This window comes from Xenopus laevis, chromosome 1L (genome assembly GCF_017654675.1).
Source record: "Xenopus laevis strain J_2021 chromosome 1L, Xenopus_laevis_v10.1, whole genome shotgun sequence".
Classification (NCBI taxonomy): domain Eukaryota; kingdom Metazoa; phylum Chordata; class Amphibia; order Anura; family Pipidae; genus Xenopus; species Xenopus laevis.
The window spans coordinates 119,233,404-119,256,753 of NC_054371.1; the positions used below are offsets into that span (position 1 = coordinate 119,233,404).

Sequence of the window (23,350 nt, forward strand, 5' to 3'; positions counted from 1 at the left end):
TAGGGGGCGGCATTCTGCCCAATCACACCCACATCGGTTCATAAACACTGGGGATGTTCATTTGATACTATAGTTTTTTAAATTTCCTGTGCGCCAATCCCCATTGCTCTTGTCCAGATGATGAAAATTTGCTTGAATAAAGGGGAGGGGATGGGGGGCGAAGAGCAGCAGTGGGCCAAGGAGCGCTGGCTATGTAAATCCTAACCCGCATGGGGTCTGCCTCCTGACCTGTTACAGACCAAACTTTATCTGTGATCTTGTGAGTCATGAGTAGGCTTCAAGGACCCACAGTATAAAGGTTATAGTTGCTTATTGTTATAGATTTGGCAACCCCTTAGCAAATGACATATTTTGTTAATTTTGTAAGACAACTACTGCAGAAATCAGTGTGCTAAAAAACAATATATTTGCAAATGTTTTATTACATTTTATTTCGCAAACTTTAAAACATAAGAAAAAAGAAAATAGCAATTGTGGCATGGACAAATATTTGGACACCCTAGTAAGTCAGTAAGATCACAGCTTGTAAATGCTTTTTTTTTATCCAACTACATAACCCTGTTTTCTAATAAAACACCATCATGGATGCCAATCATAACAGCTCTTCCCTTCCCAACACATTATGAAAACATCATCAACATCAAACATCAACACATTCATTAAAACATCTTTAAATCATTATTTAGCCAAATGAGATTATATTTCTGTATCGTGGAAAGAATGCCAACAAAAAGTCATTTAGGTAGCAAAACACTAAAATTCAGAATTATGATCTACCGCGTATTGTGGCTTGGCAAACCAAAGACAGACACATTTTCTGCAATCAATTGCTTTCGTTTGTTCCAGAACCTGTTTTTTTTCCACAACTTTGCAATCTTTTAATTTAAAAAATATCAATTGTAGAAAACACAAACGAGAAGCTTGTGTTTTCTGGCATTGAATCCTGGGGTCATAAATCTGCCCCCTGTAGTAAAATACTAAAATTCTCCAAACAAAGAGATATACAATGCCAGGTACTATTCATTTATTAGCTTTAAATTTGTGTATGTGCAGAAGGGTCAGCGCTGCACAATATGTTGGAGCTCTGAAAATACATGTTAATAATAATGTTAATAAAGGGTACAAGCCACATTGCCCACTTCAGTCTTCACGTATCCAGAACCCTATCATCTGTTCTCTACTGCTGGTTTGGATGAAGGACACACTGTTGCAGTATGAGTTGATGGTCTTGATGTTGATCCACGTGCTCCTTAATGAAACATTACAATAACAAAAAACAAATCACTTTAGACTTTAAAATGAGGTTTTCTAAAAACACTGTCTGTAAATGTAGACCCTTCAAACTTCACCCTGGCTTTCCAGTATGCAATGAATGACATTCACGTTACAATCATTTTTACTTGTCTAATAGTGACATTTCTAGAGAAAAGTTATGTTGTTTTATGTTATCTTTAAAAAGCAAATTAACTTAAATTGTTGTCATACCTAAACAGCGTAGCAGTCAGAAAAAAAGAAACGGGGGCCATTCAAGTGAACCTTTCTATGTATGACCATTTGGGTCAATGTCATGGAGCAGAGGCCCACTCTACTGACCTGAGAAAATAGATACAACTCTATATACAATCACCTTCATAGCCTGTGGCTTTTGGTAGAAATATACCCATCTGTATGCAATGTAAGGTGTGGAAGACACTATATACAGTACTGTAGCTATTATAACTGAAATTTAAGGCAAGGGCATTCTGAAATTATTATTTTAAGGACTACAATGTTTTTACAACCATTTAATTTTTTAGGCAATTTAAGACTTGATTCTTAACTTTTGCATTGTACATACATGGGTGCATAATGGCAAAAAAGGACAAAATACAAAAAATAGTCCTCCCTCATTTTCTGCATCTACTGCCTTTACTTTATGCATCTACTTTTTGTGTGTGCAGGCACATCATTATCTTCCTGCCCTTGCTCAAAGGCAATAAAATGCAGCTTTATGTTATATAAGCCCTTTGCAAACACTCGGGTACCAGCAATGTGAAATAAATCAATGCAGTAAGCAGCATTAATGTAACAAGTGGATGATGTATAGCATTCACAGGCTTTTGTATAATTGCCAATATTTAAAAAAATATCCAGGACAAATCTAGTGCACTAAACAAGTTGGCATAAATATACCAGCTTAGTAAATATAACCAACAGTGTGAAATACCTATAATCTACAGAGAGACAGCTTTGCCTTTTTGGCAAATATAGACTTTGTTCTTATAACGTATAAACTTTTCCATTGGACAATTATTTACAAACACAATTTTTAAGATAGTGGAATTTCTTATAGAAATGAGAGACAAAGGACAACTAGACTATTTAGGGTATTTAGACTATTTCAAAGCAATCTCTGTGAAGGTATATATAAACACAAAATAAATAAAATTAACACAACTATAAAAACACTTAAGTGGAAAATATTTTCTTTTTTGCGAGGAAGTAGTGTAGAGAACATTTATTAGTAGACTGACACAAAAAATGATTAATAGATGTTGCTGAAGGGAAATGGATCTGAAATGTTAAGTGAAAAAGCCAATACCTTTACCTCTTGGTCCAAAATGCAGTAAATAGCAACGGTTACAATATGGTTTATCATCATACTGGGTAGAGAAAAAGAGAAAAAGTAACATTTATATAAAAAGGTTATGTTTAACAAAATACATATGCTTACATATTTTCTTACATAAATGCATTCATTTTACCGTACCATTTATAGTAATGAGCATGTACATAATGTTCCAGAGAGTTCATTATCATGCCAAAGTTACAGTAAAAGTTAGAGGTTATTTACATTTACATGAACTTTTAGTATGATGTAGAGAGTGATATTATGAGACAACTTGCAATTGGTTTTAAATTTTTGTTTTTGAGTTATTTAGCATTTTATTCAGCAGCTCTTCAGTTTGCAATTTCAGCAGTCTGGTTGTTAAGGTCCAAATTACCCTAGCAACATGCATTGAAAAATGCAGGAAAGTTCATTAACCAGTAAATCATACAAAAATAGTAATTATAGAACATCCAGGAACTTAGCTAGAAAGACCTATAATTGGCAATTGAACCCAGATCCTTGGCATCCTTTTATTATTGCACATTTAGCAACAATATCATTCATCAGTGTTTCATCACATGGGCATTCTACTGTGTAATAACTTTACAGCCATGGTTGCTGCCATCTTGTATCTGGTGCTGGAAGGAGCAGGAACACTGGCCGACACTCATAATAGGCTCACAAATGGAGAACTATACAGCAAAGTATGCTACGTATGGATCCGTGGTTCATATTAATACAGTTCATAGGATACTTCTGTAAGCTGTGATCAGATGTTATTCGATTTTATTTGCAAAATTGTAAAAAACCAACCAAAAGTATTGCGTGGTTAGCTAGTGTCAGGGGGTCGCCGACCCTGTAAACTATAAATTGATACATTTAGTTGATACATTTCTTATCTTTGTCCCTGCTGAGCAGAATCCCTGGGTTTCATTAAAGGGGTTTTTCACCTTCAAAAAACTAGTTGCTTTCAGATAGATCACCAGAAATAACGACTTTTTTCCAATTACTTTCTATTTGTCCCTGCTGAGCAGAATCTCTGAGTTTCATTAAAGGCAGCTGTTGGAATTGATACAATAGTTGCTAATAGTGCAGAGATGCTGATGAGGAATGTATCAATTAAATGTTGCAACATTGTAACAGTTTAGAGTCCACACCTGAATTACTGAACTGTCAGACTGAAACACCAGAAACAGGGACATTAAAATTTAAACTTAGATTTTGGAAAAACAGTAAAAAAACTAAAAAAATGGAAAGTAATTGAAAAAAATCTTTATTTCTGGAGACAACAATCTGAAAACAACTGAACTGAAAAAGTTTTTGGAAGGTGAACAACCCCCTTTAAAGGCAGGTATTAGAATTGATACAATAGTTGCTAATACTCCAGAGATACTTCTGAGAAATATATCAACTAAATCTACCAAATTGTAACAGTTTAGAGTCTGCACCTGAATTACTGAGCTGTCAGACTGAAACACCAGAAACAGGGACATTAAGGGGCAAATTTACTTAAGGTCGAATATCGAGGGTTAATTAACCCTCAATATTTGAATGTCGAAGTTAAATCCTTTGGCTTCGAATATCGAAGTCGAAGGATTTAGCGCTATTCGAAAGATTCGAAGGATTTTAATCCATCGATCGAACGATTTTTGTTAGACCAAACAAAGCTAGCAAAGCCTATGGGGACTTTCCCCATAGGCTAACATTGACTTTGGTAGCTTTTAGTTGGCGAAGTAGGGGGTCGAAGTTTTTTTTAAAGAGACAGTACTTTGACTATCGAATGGTCGAATAGTCAAAAGATTATTAGTTTGAATCGTTCGATTCGAAGTCGAAGGTCGAAGTAGCCCATTCGATGGTCGAAGTAGCCCAAAAAAAATTTGAAATGTTACGTTTTTTTCCTCTATTCCTTCACTCGAGCTAAATAAATGGGCCACTAAACGTTAAACTTAGATTTTGGGAAAAACAGTAAAAAATAAATAATGGAAAGAAATTAAAAAAATGTTTTTATTGCCAATATCATGGCTGGGTAGAACCTGTTCTATTAAGATGAATCTACTCCCTAAACTATTAGCCTGTGCCTCCTCCCAAAAATTATCTTGAGAAGCTACAACAACTGGATTTTATTTGGCAACACAAAAGACATAGAATGAATAAAAACATATGTTATCAATCCACCACAAGAGGGGGACTAGCCTTTCCACATCTGGAAAGCTACAGGAAAGCAGCTATACTAGCACAAATAACAAAGTGGCACTCGACTTCTAATAACGATAGATGGGTGGAACTTAAAAACCAACTGACCGCCCCACTTAAAGCAGCGGATTTATTATGGCTAGAAAACAAACATAGGCCCTGAAAGAGTAACATGTTCATTAAGTATTGAGTGACTGAATGGGACAAAGTGAAATCTGCCTTATATCCTCGAAAACCTCCTTCCTCACTGACACCACTGTTTCACAACCTTGCTTTCCCTCCCGGGATGAACTCTTCATTTTATGTGTGGTGGAAAACCAATGGAATCACCAAAGTACAGGATATGTTCCGTGACTCTAAACTGCTAACATGGGATACTCTCCATACACAACATCAGATACCACTAAAAGAGCATCATAGTTTTCAACTGATATCCCACTACATATTGAGGCTGTTGGGACACAAATACCCAGATGTCTCGCCATTTGAATATCTATGCAACAATCCTCATCGTAAGCATAAAATCAGTCTACTTTATTCTGAACTCATTGAAGCTACCTACCCAAAGGGGAAAACTAAGGCTCTACTCAAATGGGAACAAAGACTAGGAGACTCACTAGAGGAAGAGGGATGGGAGAAAATACATAGAACTATGGCAAGCTTCAATTAACATGTGCAGAAAAGAAAATACCTATAAAGTATATGACCACTGGTATTAGCACCCAAAAAGCTAAATAAATGGTTCCACACACCAGCTTTATGCCCGAGAGGATGCGGGGAAATAGCAGACAAAATGCACATGTGGTGGACATGCCCTATGATCAAACGATTATGGGCGGACATATTCAAAACAATCAATGAAACTTTGGCAACATCAAGACACCTGACACATGGCTAACTACGGAAACCTGAACAGGTGTCTGATCTGGTCTGATAGCTAAAAGATGGAAAGGTCCCCCTGCAGGAGATAACGAAATAAAATGTGATGGACTATAGAAATGGAAAAACTTACTTAATGAATAATAGTTTAAGTAAATTTGAAGAAGTGTGGAATATTTTGCTACATAGAGAAGGATTGCTACATAGGCGTGTATAATGTTTCAACCACCGGACTTTGCGATTCCCTCCCCCCCATTTTCCTTTTCCATTCCCCCTTATGTAAGTATAAGATACGATAAAAAGAGAATTTACACATTACAAAATAACAATGCTGAGAATGTATGTCATAAATGTTCTTTATTTTTGTTTGTATGGACAAGTGAAGAAAATGCATTCTATCAAGTATCTATGTAAATTTTCAATAAACACAAAGGGGCAGATTTATCAAGGGTTTAATTTCGAAGGTTAAAAAACCGTCGAATTCGACCCTCGAATTCAAAGGATTCGAAGGATTTTAGCGCAAAAGCTTAGATCGAACAATCAAATAAAAATCGTTTGATCGAACGATAAAATCCTTTGAATCTAAAGATTTTTATTCGATCAAAAAAAACTTAGAAAAGTGCTCTGGAAGGTTCGGTAGCTTTAATCTGGCGAAGTTTGAAGTCGAAGTTTTTTTAAAGAGACAGTACTTCGATTATCGAATGGTCGAATAGTCGAACAATTTTTACTTCGAATCGTTCGAATCATTCTATTCAATCGAATTCGATCTATTTTGACCAATTCGATGGTCGAAGTACCCAAAAAAATACTTCGAAATTCGAATATTTTTGCATTCGAACTATTCTCTCGAGCTTAGTAAATCTGCCCCAAAGTTTAAAGGAAAAAAAAGTCTTTATTTCTGGGGAATAATCTGAAAACAACTGAACTGAAAAAAGTTTTTGGAAGGTGAACAACCCCTTTAAGGTAATACTGTAAATGCAGGCGACAGCACTGCTTGTTTATCATTTTCTGTTTTCTTGGTCCTACTCACAATGTAAATTCTCCTCTAGGTCTTTTTTAATCAGCTTTAATGAGCTGCCTTGCAACATTATTTCAGGAGTTCAGAGAATTTAAACCCACACTGTATATGCTAAACTGTCTGGCTACCAAAAAACCATCAATTTCCTTATTTTAGTTGCACAGGCTTAAAGGAGAAGGAAAGCTACAGAGGCATTTTATTGCCAATAGATTATCTGCAATAGTGCAAGCTAGAATGCTATATTTATTCTATAGAATGTTTTACCATACCTGAGTAAAAAGCTCTAGAAACTCTCTGTTTGTTTAGGATAAGAGCTGTAGTATTAACATTGTGTGACATCACTTCCTGCCTGAGTCTCTCCCTGCTCTGGGCTCAGATTACAGTAGAGAAGGGAGGGGGAGGGGGAGAGGAGCAAACTGAGCATGCTCTTGCCCAGGGCAATGAGGTTTAAGATGAAGGCAGGAAGTCTGATACAGAAGCCCATGAGTACACAATAGAAGGAAAGAAATGCAGTATTACCTTTGACAGGGGACTCAGAGCAACACTACTTTGGGGTTTTACTGGTGTATTTAGATGGACCTTTCTGATAAGGCTTACTTAGTTTTAACCTTTCCTTCTCCTATAAAAGGAGGATGCTCTTTATTTAAACTGTATGTGAACAGTATATTGAGTTGTAGTCATTGATGCAATCACTTCTATAGCAACCAGTGGTACTTTATGAGCTTACCTCTGCATGCTGACCAGCAGTAAGATGCCGTTTGCACTGGAAACACTTCAGGCATAAGGGATGATAATCTTTGCCAAGTGAACGTTTTCTCTCAGCTATTCCAACAAAAACAAAAGTGCATCCTATTTAATCAACGCTTGTTTATTAACACAAAATCATTTCCATAATAGTGGCTTAAAAACTTCATATTTTAAGTTAGGTATTGAAGGTTACCATCCCAAGAGTAGTTGCAGGTATAAATGAAACTTTTAGTGGGAACATATTATGAAAACATTAACAAATCATGTGCAGTGAAAGCAAATTTCCTGTGTGTAAAATATTTTCTCCATTGTGTGTATCTAATGTTTTTCAAACCCTTTATGCCTCATATGATAGTCGGAAAAAATGATCTGCAGATCTTAGAAGAGGTCTTAAAAATTTTATTATCTAATTATTGAAGACAATTATATTGCAAAATACAATATTGTGTTTTTAAGTAAGTAAAAATTTCTTTACAACTTGTTTACATGCCTCATAAGGCTGTGAAATGGGTAGCTCATCTTTAAATTAACTTTTAGTATAATGTAGAAATAGAAATAATAAAAAATATAGACCAATTGAAAAGTTGCTAAGACTAGGGCATACTAAAACTGAGTAGGCTACATAGCTAAATCGGGTTGAAAAAAGACAAAGTCCATCAAGTTCAACCCCTCCAAATGAAAACCCAGCATCCATACACACACCCCTCCCTACTTTCACACAAATTCTATATACCCATACCTATACTAACTACAGAGCTTAGTATCACAATAGCCTTTGATATTATGTCTGTCCAAAAAATCATCCAAGCCATTCTTAAAGGCATTAACTGAATCAGCCATCACAACATCACCCGGCAGTGCATTCCACAACCTCACTGACCTCCTTGTGAAGAACCACCTACGTTGCTTCAAATAAAAATTATTTTCTTCTAGTCTAAAGGGGTGGCCTCTGGTACGGTGATCCTCTTTATGGGTAAAAAGGTCCCCTGCTATTTGTCTATAATGTCCTCTAATGTACGTAAAGTGTAATCATGTCCCCTCACAAGCGCCTTTTTTCCAGAGAAAACAACCCCAACCTTGACAGTCTACCCTGATAATTTAAGTCTTCCATCCCTCTAACCAGTTTAGTTGCACTTAGTCTCTGCACTCTCTCCAGCTCATTTATATCCCTCTTATGGACTGGAGTCCAAAACTGCACTCCATACTCCAGATGAGGCCTTACCAGGGACCTATAAAGAGGCATAATTATGTTTTCATCCCTTGAGTTAATGCCCTTTTTTATGCAAGACTGAACTTTATTTGCTTTAGTAGCCACAGAATGAAACTGCCCAGAATTAGACAACTTGTTATCTACAAAGACCCCTAGATCCTTCTCATTTAAGGAAACTCCCAACACACTGCCATTTAGTGTATAACTTGCATTTATTTTATTTTTGCCAAAGTTCATAGCCTTGCATTTATCAACATTGAACCTCATTTTTCCAGTTTGCCGCCCAGTTTTCCAATTTAGACAAATCACTCTGCAAAGTGGCAGCATCCTGCATGGAACCTATAGTTCTGAACAATTTAGTATCATCTGCAAAAATAGAAACAGTACTTTCAATGCCCACCTCCAGGTCATTAATAAACAAGTTGAAAAGCAAGGGACCTAGTACAGAGCCCTGCGGTACTCCACTAACAACACTGGTCCAATGAGAAAATGTTCCATTTACCACCACTCTTTGTAGTCTATCTTGTAGCCAGTTCTCTATCCAGGTACAAATACTATGTTTTAGGCCAACATTCCTTAATTTAACCAGTAACCTTCTGTGTGGCACTGTATCAAATGCTTTAGCAAAGTCTAAGTAAATCACATCTACTGCCATCCCAGAATTAAGGTATTTCTCATAAAAATAAATTAAGTTAGTCTGGCAAGATCTATTACGCATAAAACCATGCTGGCACACACTCATAGTATTATAATTTGCCAGTATCTTTCATTAACCCTTCGAAAAGCTTTCCTACCACTGACGTCAGATTAACTGGCCTATAGTTTTGAGGCTGAGAATGGGATCCCTTTTGAATAGAGGCACCACATTAGCAATTCGCCAGTCTCTCGGCACTAAGCCAGACCTCAAAGAATCCTGAAAAACTAAGTAAAGAGATTTGGCAATCACAGAGCTAAGCTCGCTAAGTACCCTGGGATGAATACCATCTGGCCCCAGACCTTTGTTTATCTTAACATGTTCTAGTCTCTTTTGAATTTCCTCATGTGTAAACCATGCATCACTAGTTGCACTACCAGAACTGGGACCATTCAGGCTTTACATACAAACACACTCTTTCACCCTTTTTAATCAATCAGTCCCTCCTAAAAAGGGTGTAACCAGTCCATGTTTCATCCCACCAGGTCTCAGTGATATCAATTATATCATAATTTTTAGAGCATGCAATTAATTTAAGGTCTGGATATAAGATTCCAGCCCTTGACAATATGTCTGTATTTTTCCTTTTAGTAGAACATGTACATAAGCTGATAACTGAAAGAGAATTCAAGGATGAACCTGTTTTTAACTGCAACCTGCTATTTGGTTGCTATATATCACTAGACTAAACCACATTTTATGCATGACACCATATGTTTTTATAGTAGAAATATGCTGTCTTTACAACATATACCAAAGCATTTTGTAGCACATTGTTTAAGTTTTATAAGAAATCGATTAATGTACATTATTCATGTTTGAGCAATAATTGCAGTCCTTTTCTTATACTTTCACTTAGGGGCCAATTCATTAGCTTCGAGTGAAGGATTCGAAGTAAAAAAAAGTCGAATTTCAAAGTGTTTTTTTGGCTACTTCGACCATCGAATGGGCTACTTCGACCTTCGACTTCGAATCGAATGATTCGAACTAAAAATCGTTCGACTATTCGACCATTCGATAGTCGAAGTCTCTTTAAGAAAAAACTTCGACCCCCTAGTTCGCCACCTAAAAGCTACCAAACCCAATGTTAGCCTATGGGGAAGGTCCCCATAGGCTTGGCTAAGTTTTTTTGGTCCAAGGATAATCCTTCGATCGTTGGATTAAAATCCTTAGAATCTTTCGATTCGAAGGATTTAATCGTTCGATCGAACGATTATTCCTTTGACCGCTCGATCGGAGTATTTGCGCAAAATTCTTCGACTTCGATTTTTGAAGTCAAAGGATTTTCATTCCCAGTCGAATATCGAGGGTTAATTAACCCTCGATATTCGACCCTTGATGAATTTGCCCCTTAGAGTCAGGTAGTTGAACTCCTGAGAATACAAACTGCAACAAGATCCCTTATCTGGAAATGTTATATCCAGAAAGCACCAAATTACTGGTAGGCCATCTCTCATAGTCCATTTTAAGCAAGGTATGCGATCCGTTATCCGGAAACCCATTAACTAGAAAGCTCCGAATTACAGAAAGGCCATCTCCCATAGACTCCATTTTATCAAAATAATCCACATTTTTAAAAACTACTTCCATTTTCTCTGTAATAATAGAACAGTACCTTGTACTTGATCCAAACTAAGATAAGTAATCCTTATTGGAGGCAAAACCAACCTATTGGATTTATATAATGTTGACAGGATTTTCTAGTAGACTTAAGATAAGAAGTTCCAAATTACAGAAATATCCCTTATCTGGAAAACCCCAGGTCCCGAGCATTCTGGGTTTCATACCTGTAATTGTAATTTTTTTAATTTCCTTTTTCTCTGTAAAAAGAAAACTGTACCATGTACAGGTATGGGACCTGTAATCCAGAATGCTTGGGACCTGGGGTTTTCCAGATAAGGGATATTTCTGTAATTTGGATCTTCATAGTTTTTCAAATAAATAATATTTTAAACAATCATTAAACCCATTATGTTTATTTTGCCTCCAATAAGGATTAATTATATCTTGTTGGGATGAGGTACATGGTGCTGTTTTATTATTACAGAGAAAAAGGAAATCATTTAAAAAAATTATTTGATTAGAATGGAGTCTATGGGAGATGGCCTTTCTGAAATTTGATGCTTTCTGGATAACGGGTTTCCAGATAACTGATTCTATACCTGTAGACGAAGGTTTAAACTGCATAAAGCCATATTGGTGGAAAAACAATTCTATTAGGTTTAGGGTTATTTAAGGTTTTCTAGTAGATTTAAGGCACAATGATACCGATCCAATAGCTGGATTTCAATGGGAAACAAAAACTGCTGTCTTTAGTTGGGGACCACAGTATGCCTAAAATAGGAAGAGTCAATTGTTTAGCTTTAAAAAAAAAAAGCTTTATTATAATTTCACTTTTATTCTAATGCTAAGCACAACAAGAATAAAAGGAGATTCAGTCAAATCAACTAATAACTACTGGGCTGCTCATAATAAATGTCAGATCTTGATTAATATCTCTATAACAATTCATGGTTTTATAACGACTCGGTTGGCTTATCACATGCAGAAGTGTAATGTTTTATTCTTGCTTTTGATTAATGTAGGAATCAAATGCTTTAGATTTTTACATCTCTCTAAAAGTATTGGATATAATACAAGTGGTACAAGTAGATACAATAAGTATTAACTGGTAACTGTGAATATTTGAAATATCAGATCACTTTATCAGTCTACCTATTGTCACTAAAATATAATTGAACAAAAATTACCATGAAATTAGATAATTAAATAACATTTTTAAAAAACCCCAAAGAGGAATGCTCTTTTCCCCTCCACACTAAAATTGCTTAGCAAACTAGAAAACATAGGGATCATTACATTAAATTGTATGCTTTTTTTGGGAAATATGAAGAAAACATATGTGGCATTGACTTTGAGAGGGTTGAGTCTAATGAAAAAAGTTTGGAATGTGCTTTGTGTTTTTTTATCACAAGAACTGTCTGACCTATACAAGTAGACTAAAGTTCAAGTAATGCTCTAATTAAAAGTTTATTATTAATGTAATAATTACATTTAGTAGCCACCAGTGTGTTGGGAGTTTCCTTAAATGAGAAGGATCTAGGGGTTTTTGTAGATAACACGTTGTCTAATTCTGGGCAGTGTCATTCTGTGGCTACTAAAGCAAATAAAGTTCTGTCTTGCATAAAAAAGGGCATTAACTCAAGGGATGAAATCATAATTATGTCTTTATAGGTCCCTGGTGAGGCCTCATCTGGAGTATGCAGTGCAGTTTTGGACTCCAGTCCTTAAGAGGGATATAAATGAGCTGGAGAGAGTGCAGAGACTAAGTGCAACTAAATTGGTTAGAGGGATGGAAGACTTAAATTATGAGGGGAGACTGTCAAAGTTGGGGTTGTTTTCTCTGGAAAAAAGGCGCTTGCGAGGGGACATGATTGCACTTTACAAGTACATTAGAGGACATTATAGACAAATAGCAGGGGACCTTTTTACCCACAAAGTGGATCACCAGAGTACCAGAGGCCACCCCTTTAGACTAGAAGAAAAGAACTTTCATTTGAAGCAACGTAGGGGGTTCTTTACATTGAGGACAGTGAGGTTGTGGAATGCACTGCCGGGTGATGTTGTGATGGCTGATTCAGTTAATGCCTTTAAGAATGGCTTGGATGATTTTTTGGACAGACATAATATCAAAGGCTATTGTGATACTAAACTCTATAGTTAGTATAGGTATGGGTATATAGAATTTATGTGAAAGTAGGGAGGGGTGTATGTATGGATGCTGGGTTTTCATTTGGAGGGGTTGAAATTGATGGACTTTGTCTTTTTTCAACCCAATTTAACTATGTAACTATTTAACTATGTAACCATCTAAACAATAATAAAATAATTAAATTAGTTTAGACATATTTGTCATTATTGCTACTATGCTGCTATATACACTTGGAAATAAATACTTGGCAGTTATTTAACATAGGGGCTATGTTAACTCATGCAGGTTTCATTAAAGTTTACTCATGCCGAAAAGCACAAGCAATCTTAAATGAGCCCCTTAATAATTAAAAGTTTTTTAACTTCGATAAATTACATCTATGTGAGGTCAATTTTGGGAAGAAATAGTAACAATTGAGAGTAAGTTGTTGGCTACAGTTCACATCTTCTGTAACATTTAGTGAGTTATTTACTAAAACCCGATTTTTTTTCTGGTTAGGCTTTTTGGTGAAAAAACTCCAGATGCTGCAAAAAGCCAGAATCCAAAAACTCGGCATGTCAAACCTGTCGAGGTCATGTATAAGTCAATGGCAGCTGTCCCTATCCCAATTTGAAGATATTGTGGTCTGTGCTGGGTTAACCCGATAATCTGAAAAATTTGGGGGTTGATAACACGGAAAAATCATACAATTTGGGTTTTCGCTCGATTTTATCAAGTTTTTTCCTGATCCAATTTATTAGAGTTATTTTAATGATAAATAAGGCAAAATCGGGATTGGAGTTTGGTCAAGTTTTTTTCATTTGAAAAATGAGATAAAATTGGATTTTAGTAAATATCCCCCATATTGTTCTGTTTTACAAGCCTTAAAATTAGTATGAGGTAATAAAATTGGTTCATATAATTAAAAAAGGACTTGAAATACAGGTATGGGATCTATTGTCTGGAATGCACGGGGGCCTCATAAGGGATCTACAGCTGTATCTGTAATTCGTATCACCATACCAAAAGTCTGCTAAAAAAACATTTAGGGCAGAGACACACGCTGCTATTTTGGGAGATCAGTCGCCCAGCGACAAATCGTTTCTTCTTCGGACGACTAATCTCCTTGAACTGCCTTCCCGTCAGCTAGAATGTAATTCACCGGCGGGAATGGCACTCGGATCGCTTTGGCTTTCCGAAGTTTCCTTGTGAGGCAACTTCAGGCGACTTCGGAAAGCGAAATGTTCCGAGTGCCATCCCGCCGGTGATTTACATTCTAGCCGGTGGGAAGGCAGTTCGGGGACAAGTGGACAATAGGTTGTAGCTTGGGGAAGGGTGTGAATGGTTTATTCTAAGTGGACTAATAAAATGGTGGGATACTAAAATATTGGTCAAAATAGACATATAGCATCCGAATCATTCTTTTCATGGCATGATGGGTGACTTTTCCTGTCTTCTCTCTTGTCTGAAATTAGATTTGTCCACTTGTCAAAATAATAACAAGAGTCTTCTTCTTGACCACAAGTGGGGGGGCGCAACTGCAAGAGCGTGCCCCTAAGTGCTCATTCTAGGAGAATGGGGGCACAAGTACCCATTCACCAGTAGCGATTCTAGAGGGGGGCGGGCCCTGGTGCGTGACGCGCAGCCGGGCCCCGTCCCCCTCTGTACGCCCCACATTTTCAATGGCGCGCGGGCTGCCGGGGGGGCCCTGAGGGGGTGCAGGCCCTGGCCCGCTCGCACCCCCTGCTCCCCCGGTAGTTCCGCCACTGCCATTCACACTGTGCTCTGCACTGATGAAAAGTCCGGCACTCTGTGGTGAATGCAGGCAATAAGGACAGGGCCCCAATGTGGGCTGCACCTCCTTCTGTGCTTTACCTTGCACATCTGAATGACGCCTATGTGCCTCCCCCTACCTGCCGCAGGTCTCTGCTACATAATGCTCTACTAACTATGATTTTCATGCATCCATCACTGCATTCTTTAAAGTCTGCATTCTTTAGTCTGGGCACTAATGGCTGCTTGGAAGAATGATTTTTGCAAATGCAGGTATGGAATCTCTTACCTGGAGACCCAATATCAAGAAAGCTCTGAATTATGGGAAGTCCATTTTAAGCAGATAGTTAGATTTTCCCCTTATTCCTTTCTGTAGAAATAAATCAATACCTTTTACTTGAAGCTGAATGGATCAATAATGGTGGCAAAACAATTCTCTTGGGTTAATTTAATGTTTGATTTTTTAATTGTAATAGTTTATTTTAGGTGGTTATCCAAATTACAGGAAAACTCTTATGCTGTAAACCCTCGTCCCAAGCACTTTGCATAATAGATCCCATACCTGTATCATTGTTACAGTTATATCATTTTTGGAACAGCAACCATTCATTGATTCATTAAAATGTGATTTTTGATCAGATACTTAAAAACAATTAGGGGCAGATTTATCAAGGGTCGAAGTGAAATCGAGGGAATTTTCGATGTTAAAAAATTCGAAATTCAAAGTAATTTTTGGTTACTTCGACCATCGAATAGGCTACTACGCCTTCGACCTTCGTTTCGAAGTAAAATCGTTCGACTATTCAACCATTCAACCATTCGATAATCGAAGTACTGTCTCCTTAAAAAAACTTTGACTTCAATACATCGCCAACTTAAACCTGCTGAAGTGCTATGTTAAGTTTTTTGTATTCGAAGGAAAATCGTATGATAAAATCATTAGAATCTTACAATTCGAAGTACGATCGGAGTACGATCGTATGATGGTACTACGATCGGAATACGATTGTACGATGCAAAAAATCCTACGAATTTGACTTCAAATTTCGTAGTATTCAATTCGATGGTCGAATTTCTAAGTATCGACCACTTCGAAATTCGACCCTTGATAAATCTGCCTCTAAGTGTGTTAATCATTGTTGCTAGGTACAGCTTAGCAAATTGTTTTTTATTTTAATTATATCAAACTAAATAAATTATTAACAGATTCACTTTCATGATACAATCATGATACAATATAGCTGAGGTCATTTTATAGTTCATGCCAAACCTATTTGTAGATAATTACTGAATTAATATATGTCTCACATTTTCTAGACATTTAACTACACTGATTTAATTAAAAAAGAAAAATTTATTCTGAGAGTCCCATTCTGACATGAAAAAGGACCTTAGTGATTAATATTAAGTCGAATATATTAACCTAAAAAGCAAAATAATATAAAACCTGAAGGTTATTTAAGACCAGCAAAGTTGTTCATCTTCAGGTACAGTCGAATATAAAATGTTTTAAAGGTACTTTTGCATAAAGTTGCTCCTTGCAATTTCACGTAGCTGTGCTCAGCATCACTAATTCTGTCCCACCTCTCCTTGTGAATCACACATAAGGGCAGATTTATCAAGGGTCGAATTTCGAAGTAGAAAAAACTTCGAAATTCGACCATCAAATAGAATTCTCCGACATTCGAATTCGAAGTTGGAAGATTTTATACATCGTACGATCGTATTCCGATTGTACTTCGAATCTAACGATTCGATCGATTTTATCGTACGTTTTTCCTTCGAATACAAAAAAAATTAGAAATATGCTCTGGAAGGTCCCGATAGGCTAACATAGCACTTCGGCAGGTTTAAGTTGGCGAAGTATTGAAGTCGAAGTTTTTTTTAAGAGACAGTACTTCGATTATGGAATGGTCGAATAGTCGAACGATTTTTACTTCGAATCGAATTCAAAGTAAATTCGAAGTCGTAGTATCCTATTCGATGGTCAAAGTATCCAAAAATGTACTTCCCTCGAATTCACTTTGACCATTGATAAATCTGCCCCATAGTGTGCCTATTGATGCAAGGGAATCTGGAGCTACCACCACCCTTGAACCTTGCCTATACCCAAATAAAGTGTCTTGCTCCATGTTTCTGCCTTAAATTATTTAATAGTCGGAAGTCCACATGGCTGATTTCTGTAAATCACTATCCAAGCCAGTGGCACATGCCCCAGTTCCAAAGGCAGTCACAATGCACACATTTTATCAAAAAGATATATGTCCCAAGGCTTTGTTGTGTCTCACCTATAACTAAGTGCCGGAAGGTGGGCCATGTGGGGTCAGTATGTACTGAAAACTTTTTAATGTGATTATTAATAAATAATTTATTTTTACTACAAAAAAAGCCTTGGGACATATATCTTTTTGATATTATTTGTGCACCATGTGTCTGCCTGCCTGTTTCCCAGCTCAGCCAGAAACTTGGTCCCTTTTCAAAATATTACTACTTGTGGTCCTGACTGGCCACCACAATCCCACCATGGATTAGTCTCTTTGTCAAGTCTGTATCTATGGGTCATATTGCCAAAGAAATTAGTCCAGCACCCACAGTTTTAAAAAAAACAGCCTTTATTGGTGCAAGGGCATTACAGCAATGTATCAGACCATATGGTCTTTTATCAAGCACTTGATAAATGACCATATGGTGTGAAACGTTGCTGTAATGCCCTTGCACCAATAAAGGCTGTTTTATTAAAAACTGCAGGTGCTGGACTAATTTCTTTACCAGTATTGCCAGTGGAAAGTGGCCATTGGAGGACGTGCACCCAGCCAAGGAAGAAAGTGAAAGCCGTGCTGACTACTAGTCTGCTAATTCTATGGGTCATATTGCCACATTGTTTGCTCCCTGTCTGGTATCTACAGATCAGTAAAATCTGCCTATTTTCAATATAGAACTAAATAAGGTATATATCATAGTGTAAAGGCCTGAAACTTAAAGCTTTCCAGTAGAAACATGAGGTCTAGGTGCACATGTCCCAGACCTACATCTGCGGGAGTCAATTTATACACTGAAAGATATATGGACAGCACTAGTGGAATTTAAAGGCAGACATGAATAAAGGAAACGTAACCTTTATTACAAAAACATATTAGCAACAAAAAATATATGTACACATTTTGTGCTATAGCATAGTCATAGGCTAAATGCACTATATTGCAAAATGCAGAATTTGTGTTTTCTCCACCAGTGTTTTTCCACTGGGGAGAAAACCCAACTTCTTCCATTATCGGTAAACATTTTATTATATCACTCCTCGATTTCTAGTTTTTCCTTCATCCTAACTGCCTAAACTTCAATACTGCCAACCAGTACCTCCTTTGCCAGAGTGAACTGAAGTTATAGGTGCAAAATGTGTACAATTTCAGTGCTAAATAAAAGTTTGGGCAAAAAGCTACGCCAATAAAAATGCAATAGATAAAGAGCCTACACCTACATTGTTTCTGAAGCAAACCCACTTTGTACCAGTGCAGGGTAACAGTACATAATATTTACATAAATATATTTAAACCTCTTTCTTTTTTGCGTTATTCTTTTTTAACAATATGTCTTATGCCATGTATTGTTTAGGGGTATAGGTTCCTTTATATCTCTCTCCAACCTGATGTATTAATAAAAGACAGAGAAGTGACAGTATGCATTAAAGCTAATAAGATTTCCATTCTTGGTAAACTAAGTTTTAAAACTAGTTAAAATGCTTTCTGACCTTTAGCTGCAATGTTTCAATAGTCACTTGGGAAGCACACTAACCAATATTAATGAAATCTCAGTGAAGATTGACATTTTCAAACAGGAAAATGTTTATTTTGTTCTTTTATACAGTATATTTTGAAGAGGTGATTGTGAAACCAGAATTCTTTATTTCGGACTTTTTATCACTGAATATTTCTTAATGCATTAGGAAAAAAAAAAAAAAAACTGTAGCTAATTTAAATTTGAGTTAAGTTGATTTGTGTTTGTAACTCAAGCAGATTTACCAGTGAAAATATTTAAATTGTGACAGGAAGATGAGTAGACTGCAGTCTTTACAAAAACACATGCCCTCCCTCCTCCCCGATCCCCCAAGGGGGTAGCCACAACCTGCAGCAAGGCATACTGCAAAAAGCACACTGTCTTCAAAATAGTAAATGACCCATTTATCTTTCACACCATGGTGGGGGTTTCCCAATGTAGCTACACAACAGTGTAATTAGGTGATGTGCTAACTGCACCCTTATTGGAACCATACTGCGGTGTCATATGGCTGCATGTAATTGGTTCATCTCTGAAAGTGAAATTGCTCCATGTGACAATTTCGAGACTACAGGCTTGCCAGCTACCTTGAATTTGATATTGAATGAAAGACCCTGAGGAATGATCATGAATTTGTGTAGTTATTTATACTGCTGGCATGTTTTCATGTCCCTTGCCTTTGAAGGGATAGAAATCAGATATCATTTAGGGGCTTTTTTATGGTAACATCCTTATTTTAAAGAGGGACTAGATAGCTGTTTAACATAACAGGGCCTGTGCTGAACACACGAGCTGCCCTATTTACAGCATCTGATGGCCACCCTACCCAGTTGGAGCACACACAGGAATATTTGTGCATGTGCTGATTGTCTAGGACAGGGTTACCCGCACTCCCTGCCAGCTCTACCACCAAATTTAGCCACTCCCTTAAAACTGGCCCACTAGACATGCGTCCTTGGGTGCCTATATAGAAGATATAATCAATGCAAACAGAGAAATTAAACTAACTTTGTGTTTTTTCTAAGATAGATAATAGATCACTAGTATACAGATAACCCCCCCCCATAATGAACTATGTTTATCTATTAGCCAGTACCGAGTAGAAGACTGATAAATGTGTCCCCATTTATTTCCCCAAGGATTGGTCACAAAGGGGCTCCTTAGTCTGTGGAAGGGAGTAATTCCCCACTTCCTGGGTTACAGTGTGACCCCCTGTTATCCCAAATTTGGGGTTATTTATACAAAGGATAGGTAGGATGTATATCCTGCATAAGTTTTTATTTTCAAAGAAGTTTTATACTTGTGTACGATCTATTATTCAGAATGCTCAGAACCTGGGGTTTTCTATATAAAGGGCTTTTCCATAATTTGGATTTTTATACCTTAAATCTACCAAAAACATTAAATAATCTGGATAGAAATGTTTTTTCCACCAATATGGATTCATGCAGCTTATTTACCATCAAGTGCATGCTACTGTTTTAAAAAATAAAATAATTTTTAAACATTTAAAGGAGAAGTAAAGGCTTTGTGCACTTGGGGGTGCCAAATGTTAGGCACCCCCAAGTGATTGTATTGACCTACCTGAAACCCCGGGCCAGTGCTCCTATCAGCAGAAAACTGCACTGGCAGAAAACTCCCGGTGGGCCCATTTGTCAGTGGCCTTTTGCTTCTAGCCATTTAGCCTATTCCATGGTCATTTCCTATTTCTTATGGGAACTAAGAGGCTTAATAATGGAAGAATATAGTATAGTATGTAGAGAAAAGAAACTAGGAGAATAAAGAGGTTGAGTGAGGAGAGGAGGTATAGTAGTTTGGGAAGTGAACCCTCAGCCTAAGGTTTTTATGGTGGGCCCCTGGCATCCCAATATGACACTGATACAATCACTTGGGGATGCCTAACATTTGGCACCCCTAAGTGCACGAGGCCTTTCCTTCTCCTTTAAACTTTGTTTAAGTTGTCTATGGCAGATAGTCTTCCTTTAAGCTTTAAGCTTGATGCATAAGGGATCCCAATGCCTGTTTATATATATACATACTGTACTTTATAGGGGTGGTTCACCTTTCTGTAACCTTCAGTATGTTATAGAATGGCTAATTCTAAGCAACATTTCATTTGGTTTTCATTTTTTCTTTTTTTATAGTTTTTAACTTATTTGCCTTTTTCATCTAAATCTTTCCTGCTTTCACTGACCCCATCTAAAAACAAATTCTCTGTAACGCTACAAATTTATTGTTCTGCCTACTTTTTATTACCCGTCTTTTTATTCAGTCCCTCTCCTATTCATATTCCTCTCATATTCAAATCAGTGCATGGTTGCTAGGGTAATTGGAACCATAGCAACCAGCTTGCTAAAATTGCAAACCGGAGAGCTGCTGAATAAAAAGCAAAATAACTCAAAAACCGCAAATAATAAAAAATGAAAACCAATTGCAAATTGTCTCCTAAGATCCCTAGCTACATCATACTAAAAGAAAATAGAAAGCAATTGAAAAAAGTCTTTATTTCTGGTGAACAATCTGAAAACAATTGAACTGAAAACATTTTTGCAGGTGAACATCCCCTTTAAAGTATAACTGCAAATTTAACAAACTATAGTGAAAGACATTGTCTCAAAATTTTCTTCTTGCTGTTGATACTTTGCCTTGCTGGTCAAATGTTTTTATTTGTTTATTTTCATTCCTTAAATAAATAAATGTCGGTGTGAATTGTAAAAAAACAATACTGTCAAAAAGTCACACCATAATCCGTCACCCACTCAGCAATAGGAAGTGAAATACTTTCTCAAACTGATTTTTTTACAGCTATTTTTCCTGTCTGCTCACTAATCAAAACACATTTGCTACTCGCTCTTACCATTCTTGTAACTCATTATTTATTCAGAGTGTACAGAAATTGGAGCTTTATTGCTCACAAATTACAGTACATTTATGCCATAATAATGATATCATATACATTACCTTAAATAACCAACAAAACTTCAGATTTTCTTTCTATAGTGCTCCCTGTTTCTATGTTATGATTGCATACTCAGTAGAGCATATTATCCGTAATGTATTAGATACAGCTGAAATGCATACAGGTATGGGACCTGTTATCCAGAATGTTCAGGACCTGGACTTTTCCAGATAAGGGATCTACTAATAAATCATAAAAACTTTAGGTAAACCCAAAAGGATTGTTTGCCTCCAATAAGGATTAATTATATCTTAGTTTGGATCAGGTACTGTTTTATTATTACATAGATGACTTTGCTGTAACTCGAAGCTTTCTGGATAATGGGTTTCCAGATAACGGATCGCATACCGGTACCTTTTACTATTGCTAAAACATCATTTTCACCCTGTCTGAGGATTCTGGGAATTATAGTTGGGTTTGTCACATTTTCTAGAAAAAAATACCAGCCTTCTGATTTCTTAAATCTTTCTTCCCTATGAATAACATTGACATCAAATCTAAATTTTACCAACCAGGCCAATAAAATACTAGTCAGATGGCAAACCTGATTCAATAATACTACAAAAAATAAAAGAAAAAGAGCTGTCAGTGTAATGGTGTTTATGAAAGATATGTATCAGTATGTTGTGTGTAGAATATATTAGAATTATACAACAAGCACAAGAAATGGTAGGAAAGAATAGTAATTAAACAGAAACTTACCAAAATAAACTGGCTTTGCGCAAATAGGACAATAGGAAATCATCTTTTCTTCAGCTGTATCTTTAGTCACTAAATGATTTTGTAAAAACCGATCTTTGGCTCAACTGACAATCTTTGTTTTTTTTCTTCTGTTCTGCTTTGCGGCAGGATGTTGTGGTATGTAAATGAGGCTTTTTGATATTAACAAAAAAAGCAAAAGAAGAGAGAGCCTTCCTTGTAGCAAGTACCTGCATATGTGAACCGTTGTTGTATTCAAATTAATTTGTCCTTTGTCACAACCTGACGATTCAGATAAAATCAAGCAAGGCGTTTAGTACCTTTTAAGTACCTTTTTACGGCTTGAGTGTTTTATGTAAATATTAATTCACTTTAGTAAAATATGTATGACTTCGTAGAAAACCAACTCAAAATCAAAACGAATCAAAAGATATTATTTTATTTCTTATATTCTGTATATTCTTTATACTGTCGCTACGTTTCAAACAGCTTGATGCTACTGTTCAGGTTCATTGTGGGTAATGCAGGGCAATAAAGTGGATCCTTCATGTGCTGATTGTGTGTAAATATATTTTACAGCATCAATATTTATATCTAGCTGAATGTATTTTTTTATTCTCAGCTGAACATCTATGTGTATTTATTTTATGCCTCTTTATTGTATACAAATAAATCCAGTATGCCTGAACAGTTCCAAATCTCTGAGTCAGCTCTGACTGATAGCAATATCCCTTCAGCAGAACAGTACTTAACCTTGTAAGTGATCAGTGCTTGCATGAGTTCCCCTATCCATCTGATCCTCGTATGGGCACTTACAGGATATGGTTAACTGTATTGCTGAAGGCATGCTAGCTGTGCATCTCTTTGCAGAAGGCCTGTATATATATATATATATATATATATATATATATATATATATATATATATATATATATATATATATATATATATATATATATATATATATATATATATATATATATATATATATATATATAGATACAAAATAGATATATATATACAAAAATCGTAGGATGCCTCCTGCACTCACTTATCTGGGTTATTGCCCTGGTGCTAACAGAATATATGTATAAAAGTAGAATAAAGGCTTACTTATTTATTT

General features: G+C 36.4%; 1 protein-coding gene across 2 annotated transcripts; it reads right to left on the reverse strand.

The window, feature by feature from the left end:
* Positions 1–404: 404 nt before the first annotated feature.
* Positions 405–22,353, reverse strand: LOC108696791 (cysteine-rich protein 1). Of its 2 annotated transcripts, none has more exons than XM_018226435.2 (4): positions 22,231–22,353; positions 7,408–7,502; positions 2,582–2,642; positions 405–1,249 (listed from the first exon to the last, which is right to left on the reverse strand). In XM_018226435.2, exons 1-4 carry the CDS (start codon positions 22,271–22,273, stop codon positions 1,167–1,169), a joined length of 282 nt encoding a protein of 93 aa, XP_018081924.1. In that variant the 5' UTR covers positions 22,274–22,353; the 3' UTR covers positions 405–1,166. The 2 variants fall into 2 exon arrangements, with proteins under 2 accessions (XP_018081924.1, XP_018081931.1); XM_018226442.2 differs by having other exon boundaries at positions 2,588–2,642; positions 22,231–22,350.
* Between the last annotated feature and the right edge of the window lie 997 nt (positions 22,354–23,350).